We start from the raw sequence: 15,883 nt of genomic DNA, 5'->3' as shown, positions 1-15,883 counted from the left end.
CCTGTCTGGTGTGGCTCAGTGGGTTAAGCACCGGCCTGAGAACCAAAGGGTCACGGGTTTGATTCCCAGTCCGGGCACATGCCTGGGTTGCAGGTCAGGTCCCCTGTAGGGGGCGTGTGAGAGGCAACCACACATTGATGTTTCTCTCCCTCTCTCTCTCCCTTCCCCTCTGTCTAAAAATAAATAAATAAATAAATATTTTTAAATCTAGTTCCCTAGACACATCTCAAGGGGGAAGTCTCAAACCTTGATCTGAGTGCATTTTTGCTGTCCTTTCTGAGGGTATCAAAGAAGAGAGCTGATTCCAGAATTAGGATTACAGACCCTTTTTCACACGGTGGGGGAAACAGTGGGGTATGATGGAAAAAGGATAAAAGGGTCTTGGGGCCAGACCATCCAGGGTTTGACTCTTGGCCCTGCCATTTATTAGCTCTATTAATTAATTCATGGCAGGTATTCCATCTCCTCTGGCCTTAGTTTCCTCATCTGTAGAACGAGGATGAAACCTAAAGAGGCACTTAACAAATATCCATTCCTTTCTTCTCGCTATTCAAATCCAAAGCCATTGCTTATCAGTTATTACAATCTCGGAAGTCCAGGCTAATTAACATGATATCTGTAAAGATCCTGGAGAGGTCTGGGCATTTTTTCAGTATTTTTAAAGAATATATATTGTTTAGTAATGCAAATAAAACATTTTCCATGTTCACCATGTCTTCGAGAAAAACATCAAACTTCAGAATATACTATATTTTCAACATGGCTCTAACCATTTCAGGGTTGTCATAGGACAGAAACCAAATACAGCAGCTTTTGCAAGTAAAGCCACAAGAACTTGTGTTATACATTAATGGAGAAGGGGGAAAACCATGAATAAACAAGCATTTCTGATGGTTGAATTGGTGGGCTAGGGAGAGCATTTTCTTCTCTCTACAGTGAAATCAAAATTGCCCATCAGTTTGAACCATGGAAATCGCTGCACACAGGCTCAGCTGGGCTCTCCAAAATGAAACAGCTTATTTTGATAACCAAATAAATTTCAAACAGTTGCTAAGGAAACGAAAGGATCCTTTGTGCACGTTGTTGCATTGAAAAGAACCAAAAAGGATGAAAGGCGGGGGAGAATATTAATTGATTAGGAATTTAGAGCCTATGTCGATAGATCTCCATTCAGGAAAGTAGAGACCGTGATTGGCAGTGCGTGGAGTTTCAGTTCTCCCAAATTTCTCATATCTTACTGAACTGTCCAATCATTGTAGAATTTGTTGGGAAATGTCTTTTATGGACATGACTGTGTATTTGTACAGCATTGCTATGGGAAACCTGATTTTGTATGTATTTACAAAGAAAAGGGCCATTACCACTAGAATCTGCCTTGTGAAACCTAATCGTGCTGCTGGTGGTCCCTAACTCTGAGTTAAGTATTTGGTACTGTTTGTTAAGCCTCTGGGGCACCCACTGACTAAATAGTGTCCTTCTTATGAATGTTTGGGATGCTGACTGTCACCTTTAACTTTGAGGCCTGTTTGCAGGCTCCCACTTAATAAAAATAGCCAACTTTTTGTGCACCAGGATGCCAAGAAGCTCGCCAGTGGTCTGGCCTTGGTACCAAGCCCGCTGGGTCTGTACATTAAATTGGACTGTTGCTGCCCTGGCCGGTGTAGCTCAGCTGATTGAGCGTGGACCTGTGAACCAAACAATCGCAGTTCGATTCCCAGTCAGGGCACATGCCTGGATTGCAAGCCAGTTTTCAGTGAGGGATGCATGAGAGGCAACCATACGCTGATATTTCTCTCCCTTTCTCCTTCCCTTCCTCTCTAAAGATAAATAAATAAAATCTTAAAATGAAATAATGTGTTTTTAAATTTAAAAAAAAATTGAACTGTTGCTGTTGAAGAGGGTCAGCACACTCTGCCACCACTGAGAACGTCTTGGAAGAGTTGTAACTAATCATTCATCAATTTAATGCTCTTAGAAGCCATATTCTAATAAATAAAAGGGGAGCCAAAAGAGCTTCATAGCTCAATGGTTTCTTAAGCAATCTGAGCCTCAGTATGTATGTTTTAATAGTAGGAGAACTAACTGACCCAATATACATGAAGATGCCCACCATATAGTTATCGCTCATTAAATGTAGCGAAAACTACTACCTCTACCTTCACTGCTATCACTACTGCTGCTAACACACTACTATCATCAGCAGCAGCATCAGAATGTACATAGGAATAGAAGTAATGTCATAGACAGGGTTTTCTACTCCATTTACCTCTGCCTTCTACCCTCTCTTCTCATTATTCCAGCGTTGCCGGGCTCTGCTGTGGAGTCGGATATTATCTGTCCTGGTGCTCACGGCTTGGTGCTCGGAATTGAGAACAAAGAACCTTGGGTTACAGGGTCTGGGAAGAAGACAGCGGTTAGGGGTTTTTTTAAGGCAGGAAAGGAGGATGCAGGTGGTTTCACTCTGAACAGCCCTTGGGCCCAGCCAGTCCAATGCCTCTTTCCCATCAGGCAGAGGTACTCGGCAGGCCACAGCGCTTTTCCTGCAAAGCCCCCTTCTCACCCCTGGAGTTAGTCCAGGGGACCACGGGGACCGGAGGGGAAGAATACTAGACGTTGAATCCCCAGGGGATTTTCCTTCCCTTCTCAAACATCACGCTCCACATCTGCACAGGGCAACTTCTAGTCCAAAGTCACTTTTGAACCAAAGTTCCAGGGTGGCCCTCACTATCTCAGCCCAAAATGTCAAAGTCCTGGCTGGCGAAGGGGTGCCCTAGAGCAGACTTCGTTATTTTGATTCCGTCGTGTACACACCAAAGACCATTTTTTTCCTCCCATTTTGGCCTCCTGAGGTGAAATACTAGCATGCTAAAAAAAAAAAATTTCCCCTACTGCCCCTGCCTCCTCTGGGGTAAGAGCCAACAAGTTACTTATGCCCCTGGGGCCTGCAGACCTCCCCGGGGAGTCTCCAGGCTTGGCCCCCCCCAGCTGTGAGGCTAAAGAACGCGGCTGATACAATAGCTGTCTGCTGAAAACACGCTCCCTGAAGGGGAAAACGAAGTGCGCAGGGATTGCCAGCACCGTGGCCAGATGCGATGAAGTTTTTATTTATTCTCAGACGTAGGAATTATGGGAAAGCAGCCTATTCCCCCATCTCACGAGCTCCGACTCCCACCTACTCACACAGGAAGCAAGTCCTTGGAATTAGCAGTCTTGGCCTTATTTCTCTGCACTTTCTGGGAGTGAAAAGCTCAGAACTCATTCTACTTTTGTTTCGTACTCCCTCAGAGTTCTGCTTCCCGAGCAGAATTAAAAGCTGAAGGACATACTACTTTCTACCTGGACTATAAAAAGGATTGTGGTATTGAGAATTCAGAAATCAGATAAAGAATGAGAACGTAATTCTCTTCCGTCCTAAGGCTTTGTGAATTTGGCTTCCGTCTTTGAACTTTGAACCAGGTTGTGGTGGTTTGTGGGTGTCTGCATTTTCAAGGTAAAAGTCTAGGGCACATTCCTTCCATAAAGGAGCTTAAATACAAGCTTTCCCATGCTAATGACAGAGTACCAGTGATACTTACATAGAGAGCATGCATTTTAACTTTTTTTTTGTTGGCATATTTTAATTAAAATAACATTTAAAGGTTCGAAGCTAAAAAACCTGATGTTTCTGCCTGGGAGTGTATAAGGGAATGATAACATATGGAGAAGTTTAACATTTAAATTGAATTGTATTATTTAAAACAGTAAAATATTTTATGACTACAACAATGCCCTGCCAAGCTTCGTTTCAGCATCAAATGTGCTTTGTAAGGAATCTCACAAAGCGAGGGAAAAAGACATTTTAATTTCTTATTCCCCGAATGCTTTTTATGAAAAGTTCCCATAAACGTGTTCTCTTTACAAATGGATTCTTGTTCTCTAAAGTGTCTCTTTGAACAACAGACAGGCTTGGACCGGGGATGCCCAGGGGCTGCTTTCTAACGACAAATGAGATGTTGACTTTGTTTGGGTTTTCCATTGTTTTAGGGGGATCTTCTAACAGCCCTACAGTCTCCTGCCCCCTCCCGATTCCTCCGAAGGCCAGTGTGTCTGGCAGGAAGTGAGGGTGTGTGTGTGTGTGTGTGTGTGCCTAATTCCTAAATAGAGGAAGTTGGTAAGCAACCTTCCTTCCTAGCACTTAGAGTGTCCCCAGAAGGCTGTCACTCTCTTGACTCAGGAAAGAAAAAAGTGATCGAGAGGGACCCTACTCCTAACCAGCCCCCCGCCCCCCCCCCCGCCCCCCAGCTCCCTGAAGCCTACAGGGTTGGGGGCTTGGGTCAAATTTCCAAGTATGTCACAGGCTTTAAGCCTGAATTTGAGAAATTGCCTCAACTTTGCCTCTTGAGCACAAAAATGATATTCAAAGACTTGCACCCTAGACAAAGAAGCATTTTCCTCCCTTCACAGAACGCTCTTTCTCACCTTCCCCAACCCCACTACTGGCCCTGCTCTCAACACAACCACCCCCCATATCTCAGCCTCAGGATTCGACTTCCAATTATACATAAACTAGTGAACTTGCTTGCTCCACTCAGGCCGTGTTTTCTACTGCCGGGCGAGCCATTCTTAGCTGGCGATTTAACGACAGCACCTTGTTTCCTCTAGCCGTTCTATTTCAGCGTGCACGTTTTCACACACACACACACACACACACACACACACACACACACTCGTTCTCATGTGACTGCCAGTGATTATATTTAGGATCAAAATATATCTTAACAAGCTGTGGAGGTATGCAGTAAACAGATGGCCCTCGGGGAGGACCCATACTGCTTTGGAGGAATGAGTATTTTGAGCAGAATGATCTGAGTATCCCTGGAAAAGCAGTTCCGGACGTGTTTGCCTTCCGTAGGGGACCTGGGGAGGGTGCTGGCAGCAGAGCATTGTGGGAGGAGTGCGGGCACAGGAGTCCTGCGAATTCAGTTGCAGCCGGTGCGTGGTTCACCTGTGTGTAATCGTGATGTTTTTGTCTTCCCTCCCCTGTATTTTGGTAGGAAGGCCCAGTAGTTTCTTTCCTGAGGACAGTTTTATAGACTCTGGTGAAATCGACGTGGGGAGACGAGCTTCCCAGAAGATTCCTCCTGGCACTTTCTGGAGATCTCAAGTGTTCATAGACCATCCTGTGCATCTGAAATTCAATGTGTCTCTGGGAAAGGCGGCTCTGGTTGGCATTTATGGCAGAAAAGGCCTTCCTCCTTCACATACACAGGTAACCAGCATCTCACATGCCCGGGGCGCCTACCTCAACACCTTACCCAGAGACAGAAACTTAATGCTCAAACCAGTATCCTCCAGCTTGGAGGGAATTTTATACCTTAGCTAGTCCATTCATCCATCTGGCCTCTCTCAGACCCTGCCTTTCAGATGAGTGGGTTTACATCCCTGGGGCTTTGTAAGGGGAGGGAATTCTAGGCAATTTTTCAATTGCCTTCCTGCTGTCACCCAGTCTCCCAAGTAAAATTATCTGGGAAATGTAATCTAGAGAAAAAAGCATGCACTGTGGAGTCAGACAGACCTGAGTTTGAATCCTCTCATCTTCAGCCACGAAACCTTCAGCGTGTTACCCTGTCAGAACGAGTTTCCCAATCTGTCAAATACTGATAACAGTCCCTACTTTGCAAGGCTGTTGTGAAGAATATAGAACAACATTTATAAGGCAGCTACCGCAGGACCTGGTTCAGAATTAGTGTTACTTCCCTAGTCTCCTGCATTCTTTCTCTCCTTCAGAGTTGCACCTTCACTCAGACAGGTGCACACCAGAAAACCTAAGTAAACTTGTCCAGGACGATTGACGCATTACCAGTCATGGTGCGTAAAGAACAGACTTCCGTAGTGGCCTCCCAGCTCCGGGATTGGAGTAACACAAATCATAGGTGTCGAGCACACATTCCCAGGCCAAATGCAGTCTTCCTAGCACCAGTTGCTATTTAAGATTTTTAGGTAAAAGCTGGATACAGAGACACACATTTCCTAAGGGTGGAGTCACAGAAAAACAGAGTCTGGCCCCTTATTATTATTTTTTTTGTAGAATTGCGATGCTAGTCCTAGAATTCATGCCTCCAGACATTTTTACATAAGACAGAATAAATACCGACCTCGGTTTTTAGAAAGACAGAGAGATGGCTCAGTTTGCTCTCAGGTAGGCCCATAGGACTGGACCACCTGCCTGTCGTTAACATGGGCCCGACTTCTCGTGAGTCTCACACTAGCAGGCTCAGATCAATCGACAGTTGTGTTCAACACAGCATGTAATTATTGATAGAATTCTGAGCTAATCCAGTTAAGTTCCCCGAAAACTGCTCCCTGAAACTGGAGTGCTTAAAAAGGATCGTTGACAAAAGGAAGAGAGATGTAAATCAGCTTTTCATTTGCTGCCCTTGGCTGACATTTAAGGCACCTCCAGGGCTCCAGTCCCTACCCCAGACCCTGGGTTTCCAGGAGCTGGGGTTCAAACAGTTGGGAAGTGGCTGGGTTGGTCGTCACGTGCCCACCTTTGGAAATGCATGGTTGTCCTGGTGCAGACTCACCCAGATGAAGACTTACCACACATACACCAAAACTGTAGCAACATGAGACCAAAAGAGAATCCCCTAACCATGGGGCACTCACAAGAAGAAGCAGACTATCACCATGAAAAAATGGAGTCTGGGGAGGCCTCGGAGTTGGTCGATCAACCTTCATGTGGCTTTGGCCTCTTTTCTTTGTCGCAGGTCATGCTTCCTGGGGTATTCTCTAGGACAGCCCTAAAGAAAGATGCTAGTGTTGTGGTGAAGCGGATCCACTACTAATTATGCTTTGTTTGTACTTTAGTTCGACTTTGTGGAGCTGCTGGATGGAAGGAGGCTCCTGACCCAGGAAGCACGCAGCCTGGAGGGACCCCAGCGCCAGTCTCGGGGGGTCGTCCCCCCCTCTAGCCACGAGACTGGCTTCATCCAGTATTTGGATTCAGGCATCTGGCACCTGGCTTTTTACAATGACGGGAAGGAGTCGGAAGTGGTTTCTTTTCTCACCACTGCCATCGGTAAGGAACTGCCATCCCTCTGGGGTCTGTGGGGCATCGTCTGTTTGCGTGAGAAGATGCCCGGGAACTGAAGGGGACCAGGGAACGTGTATAGTCCAAGGCTGTGGTGCCGCCTGCAGTCTAGCATCAGGCCAGCTTGACCGGGCCTGCTGGGCAGGGGCTGGGAGTGAGAGGAGGGGCTGGAAGGCCATCCCGGGCTGGCACCGGAGCCCGGAGCCCACTGCCGTTCTGGTGTTGTCTGGGGCACGGCGCGTGGACCAGCCTGGGGTGGGAGAGGCACTGACAGTGAGCAGGAACCCCGGATGCCGGGCCACGCAGAGGCAACATTTCTCTTCTTGAAACTTCTCCAGCACCTTTATTGTTTTTAACAGTCTCCCTTGGTTCAACTCACTGATTTGTTATTTGGGCTTTTCTGGGGCACTTTTTGTTTGTTTATTTTGCTTTGGGAGCCATCAACTCCCAGCAGATGAGACAGCAAGACAAAGGCTCGGAGGGCGAGGGAGAGTGGCAGGGCAAACAGCCGGGCGAACAGTGCAGCCGGTCACACGGGGATTCTTGGGAATGGGGATGTCCTGGTCTCCCACAGAGGGGAGCCCTGGTGTCTTAGACACGTGCTTAACACCTGTGCTGTCCCTCCCAGAGGGAGAGGTTCAGCAGGAGCTCCTTGGCCACCTCCCCAGCCTGCGGGCGTCTGGAAGCCTGGCATCCTGTTACAAGGAATGTCTCTCCTTCACCCACACCCTCTACAGACTTTGTCTCCTCCTTACATCACCACTATGTGCGGTAGGAGGCAGTGGTCAGTGGTTCAGGTCAGAAAACATTTTTTCTCAGTTCATATAGGAAGGCCTATGACGTGGGCTGCGGATAAAAATTTCCTCCAGGAAAATAAAACTTAGGGGAAGACAGCACACCACTAAATGGAGCACTTGGAAAGGAGGTTGCTAGCTAGTGAAAATTTCTACATGGTTTAGAGTTTACCCCAAAACTCTCAGTCCTTGGCTGGGAGTCGTCTGAATGAAAACTTCCGACTCTGGTCATTGGCTTCTAACACTCTTGCAAGACCCTGGCTCTTTTTCGTAAAAAGCAGTAGTCATTTTCCGGTTACCTTTCTCTTATTTGCAATCTTGCCCTTAGTGTTGAGGCAGAGAATCCCTGCCCATCAAATGCAGGCATGATTTATAAGTGTCTGCTCTAACTGCGGTCTCCGGGGTGGAGGTGCAACCACTGGGCAGCATCGGCGCCAATCTAGGAAATGCCACCTGTGCCATCCTTGTTTGAAAGTATCTGTCCCAGCTGCTGGTCTGAGTGTCTGAAGAACAGGGACTTTGGCATAATCTTCTCCGCCTCCCCCATGCCCAGGCCCCGACACGCAGTGTCCCTTGGTCACTGCAGAAAGGAGCGTGAGTGTGGCCTTTCCCCTGCTCAGCCCCCTCGGCCACCCGACAGCGGCCACCAGCCTGCAGGTGCAGTGGTGCCTCGTGAGGGAGAGTGGGAAGTGTGCTCAAGTCTGAATCTCCTCCACTCACCTGCGATTTGCCCTGCACAAATAACCGAAGTTTTCCAGCCCTTGGTTTCTCAAAGTCCTGAAATTGGAGGCTGCAGTTCAGCGCTTGCTCTGACCCCGAGACTAACGGTGCAGCCCCATTCTGTCACTGGAGAGCCAGTGCTGGCCCCCGCCATCAATGAGGCTGTCACTTTGTGGGGCTTGCCAACCTCCAGATCCTGTTTCCGCTTCCTTCCCAGACACGGCAGCTTCACTGTAGGGACACTATTATCAAGCCTTTAGCAGGGCCAGGGTTACAGCTGCGTGGTGTCTCAGCCTGCTTTCTCTTAGACGTGGTCCGCCAAGCAGCGTGGAGCCTCATGCTTGCTCAGAACTAAGCTCTCTTCCAATCAGAATTCGTTATCTGTAATAACCGAGCTTAAATATGAAAGGATATTAACACAAACCCCGAAGAAAGTGACTTTTAATTAGGATATGCCTCTTAGAGAAATAAAATGTAGGTACAGCTAGTCGCCCTTGCCAACTCTTGGCTTCTCGCAGCTTGCTGACCTGCTTTGTCATAGTTAAGGAGATGGTGGTGTTTTTCCCTCTGGTTCTCCCCTTCTCCCCTAAATGATGAAATCTATCTTCACCTCCCTTAACCCTATATCGTCTTTCAGAGCAGGTAATCTATCCTGTGCTTCTCAGAGCCTCAGGAACCACCTGGTGTCTTGACATGCAGATCTGTTTTGGCAAATCTGGGCGGGTCCCTAGAGTCCGGCTGGCAGGCCCCTGGTGACACCCGTGCTACTCCTCTGCAGACCACATTTTGAGTAGCCAGGGGTGGTGGTGTCTCATGGGTGGTCTCAAACCTTGTACAAAGGAGATTCCTGGGCCTTTGCCCCACAAATGATGACCCAGTGGGCCTGAGGTAGAGCTCAGGAGATCCCGATGGTCTGTTCACTGAGCTTTGAAAACAAACGCTGTGTAAGTACTGATTTCCATTCCTTTCTTCCCTTACTGTCTCACGTGAGTGCCGTGACGATGGTCAGTCACCTCACCTCTCTGGGCCTCATCTCTGTTGTCCAGAGAATGAAATAGTGATATTGCTGGGCAACCAACCCTCATTGTAAAGATTCTAGGGAGCATGTATCAAGTGCCCAGCACAGGCTTTGGGCGCTGTGAGCACTTGATAAATGGGAGTTGTCAACGAAGGAAGATGCGTCTGTCTGCCTTCAACCCACAGTGATTGTTTCATGAATACCTTTTATTCTTTCATACAAAAACAGACCAATTCTGACGTTGCTGTTAATCCCTTTCGCCCCATGAGTCCCTGGCATTGAGGCTCAGCTGTCTATGGTTGTTTCCTGTGAGTTATGAGTTGTAATTTGTCTTGGCAGGTTAATTAAAAGTTTAGGTCTTGTTTTAGTGAAGCCATTACGGTCCCAATATGCAATTGTAACCCTCAGGTTTGCATAAGACGCAGATTGGAATATGACCCTCCCCTTCATTACATGTTGAAGTGCAGACTGGAATTTCCGAAGATCTGCGATGTCAGGACCCAGAGTATTTATGTCTGTTTGTAATTAAGTAACAGGAGAAATAATTGTGTTTAATTTAACAAATGGCTAGATGGTGTACGTTTTTGCTTTTTCCTCTATTTAATGCAATCCAGCTGATGATTTGAAGGTAAATGAGTTTATCTTTTGGCTGGAAAGAAATCTAAAAGCACTCTACAAACTGTGTACACAAATATAAACCCCGTGAACTAGATGCATTTACACAGACACACACACACGCACCCCCTGGAGCCGAGTCCTGGGACGAAACACCGCAGCCTTTGTCAGAGGGAAGCGTCCTCCCCTCGTGGGTGGAGCTCCAGGCTTTGCAGTGACCTTGCTTCTGGTCCTCGCTCTGGTGGGGTGGGCAGCCTTGTTGACCCCCAGCATTGAGTGAGGTAGGAGGATTTATACTAGTAGCCACAAATAATTTATCGTTGCAATTTACAAAGGGCCTTAAAACATTCTGTAAGCCTTGCAGTGACTCTCGGAGGAAATTATTCTTATTTTTATCTTCACCCCCTAGTGCAGATGAGGAAATGGAGGTCCAGGGATGATAAGAGAAAAGCCAGGATTGAAGTGGCATCTGTCCGACTCCAAAGCTTGTCATCTTCCTTCTTTAGCAGCCTGCCTCCTTCCCAGATGAACCCCTTTCCTCCCCTATCACACTTACTTCTGTTTTCCACCTATTCATTCATGCAGCAAACATTTATTTTTTGTTTTATTTAAAATTACAGTTTACCTTCAGTACTACTTTGTATCAGTTTCAGGTATGCAGCACAGTAGTTAGACAATTATATACTTTACAAAGTATCCCCCCAGCCTGTATTCCCAGTACCCATTGAACAGCGCATATAATTATAATATTGTGGATATGTTCCCTGTGTTGTACGTGACATCCCTGTGACTATTCTGTAACTACCAATTTGTGCTTCTTAATCTCCTCACCTTTTTCATTCAGTCCCCTAACCCCCCTCCCCTCTGGCAGCCATCAGTCTGTTTTTGTATCTTGAGTTTGTTTCTGTTTTGTTTGTTTGTTTTGTTCTTTAGATTCCACATATAAGTGAAATCGTATGGTTTTTCTTTTTCTCTGACTGACTTATTTCACTTGGCATAATACCTTCTAGGCCCATCCATGCTATTGTAAATGATAAAATTTCGGCTTTTTTATGGCCAAATAATATTCCATTGTATGCCTATGTACCACAATTTTTTTAGCCACTTGTCTATTGATGGACACTTTGTTGTTTTCATATCTTGGCTATGAACATAGACATGTATATATTTTTTTAAATTCGTGTTTTGGATATATACCCAGAAGTAGAATCACTGGGTCATAAGGCAGATTCATTTTTAATCTTTCAAGGAACCTCCACACTGTTTCCCACAGTGACTGCACCAACCTGCATTCCCACCCACAGTGCACAAGGATTCCCTTAACGTAGAAGACATTTAGAGAGCCCCTACTGTGAGATGGGGACCATCCTTAGCTCTTTTCTTTGTGTAATTTAATCTTCTCAAGACCTTAGACAGTATGTTTTTTATCTCAACCTTACAGATGGCAAAATTGAGGCTCAGAGAATTTAATTGACTTGCCCAAAATCTCAGTAAGGGCAGAGCTGGAATGCAAACTTTGCCTCCAAACCCCTCCATCTCCACACTGTGCCACTGTCGTACTCTTTGAAATAGTACTGTTAAATTTTTATTTCCATTTGTGTTACATAGAATATCATTTCCCTTTTATTAACTTGCAAGCGTCCTACACCAATCCAGGAAATTTTCTTAAGAAGTCATTAAAAAGACCATGCAAAAATATTACAGCATCCAACACTTTTCCAATAAAATTACCTTCATGTGCGTTACTTGCAACCCCGAGATCTGACAAGTCAGTACTACAGAGTTCTGGGTCTCCAGAAAGCATCTTATCTTTTCATTTCACTTGATGCTGAAGCACAGGAGGGGTTGCCTGACATTGTGGCTGCGTGAGCCAGGTTGGAAAACAGCAGAGGCCCCCACGGCGGATTTAGAACCCAGAGAAGAGAAATGAGGATCACTGTTAGAAACATAGGCCCTGGTCAATTTTTATGAGAAAGATGCTCTGGTCTGAGGGCATTTGTGCTCATTAAAGAAAAGGGTCCTTTTGTTCATGCCCAGGCAGCTGCTGCAAGCTGATCTATTCCATGTCCAGGGACAGAAACAAACCCTGCATTCCTGCTCTCGCCCAAGTTGAAGACACAGAGGGGGTACGGCACGGTTTGGGCAGAAGTAGCTCGTGGTCCAGACTAAGGAGAGGAGGCATTTACACAGCAAGTGCCTGTTATCCAAGGAAAGGACAAAGAAGAGTCACTCGTGGAGTCACCGGTGAAAGTGCCATGAGGATGGGAGACAGGGCAGGGGCACGTCCAGGTGGATGGCTCAGGGAGAGCTCGCTGGATAAAGTGACATTTGATGGGACCTTCAAGGGTGGACGGAATCTGCACACTTAAAGAAGAAAAATGGGAGGGGGGGTTGTTGAGGAGTTCATTCTGGGTAGCGGGAACAGCATGAGCAGAAGGCAGGGAAGCAGAGAATTCATTGCTGGCTGTAAGGAGCCAGCACTTCTGTTTGATTAGAGCTCAGGACGCCCTAAGGGGGAGAAGGGGGCCATCGGGGAGAGCCTTGAATGCCGCCCTAAGGAAAAAGTTCATTCTGCAGGCTTTCGAGTGAGGGACTAAAATGATTAGAGCCAGAGGGTTTACCAGAGCCTATTAATTTATGGAACTGAAAGAGGTTACTGGGATCAAGCTTTGCGATTTTATGAGAGAAAGGGAAAAAGGAGGGAAGGGGGTGGTTCGAAAGGACAGGAGGACTGGTTCAGTGGCATTCATGGTGTTCGCATCTGCTGCCCCTGCTGTCCCTGCAGTCCCTTCCCTCTTTCCTAGCTGTGAATAGATACTTTCACGTAACCTTCCATCTTGTAAGGATTTTCAAAACTGGGTCCTCTATGATTTTCCAAAGACCACTGCTAATTCTATGTGTCCCTTGTTGTGATTAGGCAAGACGGCTGTTCATTAGCCTCTGAGTGCTTTTGCAAGGATCTAGAGAGAAAAATCCCGGACTTTGTATACTGTAATTTATATTAAAACCTGCACTACTTCAAAGAAGAAACTAAGAAAGTGATTAAGAATGATTTTTAGTTTTTAGTATGCTCAGCCTCGACCGTTCTCCACACACCCTTCCTCCAAATGGTAAGATACCAGACAGCGATGAGTCATCAAGGTCTCTCGGTAATCAGTCAGCCTTCTCATAAATGGCATTGGCAGCGCTTTGTGACCCTTCCTTGGAGAATCGCCCTGTGAATTCCCCTCGCCCTGGCAGCAGTGATTTACCCGAAGCAGTCTGGAGGAAGTGAAATGAAACCATAGGCTGAGGGAGAGCTCCAGTCGGCACAGTGGAGGCAAACCGTGGCCAAAAATCCGTTCCGTGGAGGAGAGCTAGACGATCAGAGTGCTACATCTGCAGCCCAGAGAGCAGCCTTGCCAGCAGCTGTCCCGGTCACAGAGGACCACGGGGCGGCCACAGTTCCCACTGCCCCACCCCTCCTCCTCCACACCCAGATCCGTCTTGGAATGCTGAACCTTCTGCATTCTCTGGGACCTGGGACCTCAAGGGCAGGAAAGAAGAAAAGTTACCTGGAGTGCACAGTGGGTACCAACCAATAAAGCTGGTCTCTCTGTGGAAATAGAAATGCGTTTGGTGTACAAATAACACAATTCCTACTAGTGGCATTTCAGTGGGGCTTTAACGTTTGCATGTGTACTCTCAGTTGGGGGCGCGTCCCTCTGGGCTGGCGCAGCAGACCAGCCCTGCTGCCCTGGCTGTGGTTTGCATGCGCTGGCCCGTGGCCCTAAGATGCTGCGCTGCCTTGGGAACTCATGCCTGCGCATCAGGCAGGAAAAAGAAGAAAGGAGAAGGAAACAAGGAAGCCAAATTTTTCCTGAGACACTCAGCTTATGTTTCTTTGGCAAGCTGTGTTACTTGGACACTTAGAGCTGTAAAGAAATCTGAGAACGTGAATTTTTTGCAAAAAAAAATTTATTAACTGATTATTAGAGAGAGAGAGGAATGGGGAACAAGAGGGAGAGAAAGCCCGCCCCGTCGCCTCACCCATCCACGCATTCACTGTGACTCCTGCAGGTACCCCAGCCGGGGATCAAACCCACAACCCTGGAACGTGGGGACAGCGCTCCAGTCAACTGAGCTGCATAGCCAGGGCAGTGACTATTTCTAGTTCACCCCACTGGCACTCTGCACCAAATTAGTGTTCTCCTGGAAAGGGGGGAAGGGCATATGGGGTCATCAGTGTTGGTCACAGGCTTCCCTGAGTCTGTTTGATTCAACAGGTACCCACTGAGAGCTTCTTTCTGTGAGCCAGCCCCTGGCCAGGGCACTCACTTGCAGAAATGGCACAAACACAGTGTTTGCCCACCAGGTTCTCACAGACTAGTGTGTGAGGCTGAGAAAAAGGAGAAGCTGATCCATGTAACTGAGGAAGAAGGAAATGGCTTAATTCAGTCTCTTGACAGCACCCAAGTGACAAAGTCCTTTTTTATGTAAGCCTCAAAGCCCCTTGAATGATGTGATAAGAGGGATGGACAGAAGCAGCAGCTGCAAATGGGCTGCAGGCCGACCTGACACTGCCTGTTCCTTTTCTCATTCAACCAGTGACTACGAACTGCCCTTCACATGCTGTGTCCTAAGCAGGCATTAATAGCTCTGGTATATATGTAGCCGTGCTTCTCACTCTCAAGAAGGTTATAGACATGTTGAGGCAGCTGGAGATAGAGTCTTAAGTTAAAGTACGGTCATCAAATATGTATATATGTATTAGAATGTGGTAAATATTCACTGTGGTAAAGAGAAGAAGAGGGTACTCTAGAGAAACAAACAGGAAACCTAATTTAGATGGCTGGGGCTGGGATGGGAATAGGAGTAGTTTAGGTGAAGGTTTGGAGAAAGAATACAGCAGGTAGACGGAAGGGCAGAGGCAGAGGCCCTGGGACAGACGAGCTGGGGTTGTCTGAGGCATGTGAAGATGGGCACAGTGCAGGGTGTGGGGATCACAGGGCCAGATGGCATCAGGTGAGGCTGAAGACGGCACAGGGCTTTCAGGTGGCAGGGGAAGAGTTTTCTTCTTTTGTTTGGTAGTTTATCCTAAGGGTAACTGGGAGCCACCGTGAGGCTTTGAGCTGGTGTGATCTGATTTCCAGAGCTGACAGTTCCTTTGGCTGTAGGAGCTGGGACACTGTAATCCAGGTGCGGCTCCATCAGGAGGCCTTGGCCCTGGAGATCCATCAGCAGATCTGAACTTAGTGTATACTGACCCGTGGAGATGATTGGCAAACCCCAATAAGATATTAAGATGTCAAGATGAGGAACAGTCCATTTTAGGGGTGCGTGCGTGAGCACACACAGCTGGCAAAGGAGGTTGTGAAGGTCCGAGACATGAAGGGGAGGGGACCAGTGGCAGGGAGCTCAGTCGAAGGAATCCATGTATTTTCGGAGTCCGCCCTTTCAGCAAGTCGCCATCTTCCTCTTCCTGGAGCCGGAGCTGCCATTGTACTTCCAGAGTGTGTTTTTGCCACCTTGGGACACATAACACCACAAGCCTTCCCAGGCCTTTTATGTATTTCAATCTCTTTTAAAGACAAGAAAACTACGGCCTAGAAAAGTCACACGACTTGTCCAGGGCCACACAACTACCCGGGGCAGAGCCAGGACCATAACCACAGCGATCTACTG

At 47.2% G+C, this 15,883-nt stretch overlaps 1 protein-coding gene across 1 annotated transcript in view; it reads left to right on the top strand.

Annotated features, from left to right (window-relative positions):
- Nucleotides 1-15,883, top strand: part of TENM4 (teneurin transmembrane protein 4) — a 725,358-nt gene that overhangs the window by 539,893 nt on the left and 169,582 nt on the right. The window contains exons 11-12 of the mRNA XM_037138546.2: nt 5,034-5,248; nt 6,850-7,060. Coding sequence (XP_036994441.2) covers nt 5,034-5,248; nt 6,850-7,060 — 426 coding nt within the window. The remainder of the gene's footprint in view (nt 1-5,033; nt 5,249-6,849; nt 7,061-15,883) is intronic.

This window comes from Artibeus jamaicensis, unplaced genomic scaffold (genome assembly GCF_021234435.1).
Source record: "Artibeus jamaicensis isolate MK-2021 breed Jamaican fruit bat unplaced genomic scaffold, CSHL_Jam_final contig_64, whole genome shotgun sequence".
In the NCBI taxonomy this organism is placed as follows: Eukaryota; Metazoa; Chordata; class Mammalia; order Chiroptera; family Phyllostomidae; genus Artibeus; species Artibeus jamaicensis.
This window is presented reverse-complemented; position numbering and strand designations above follow the sequence as displayed.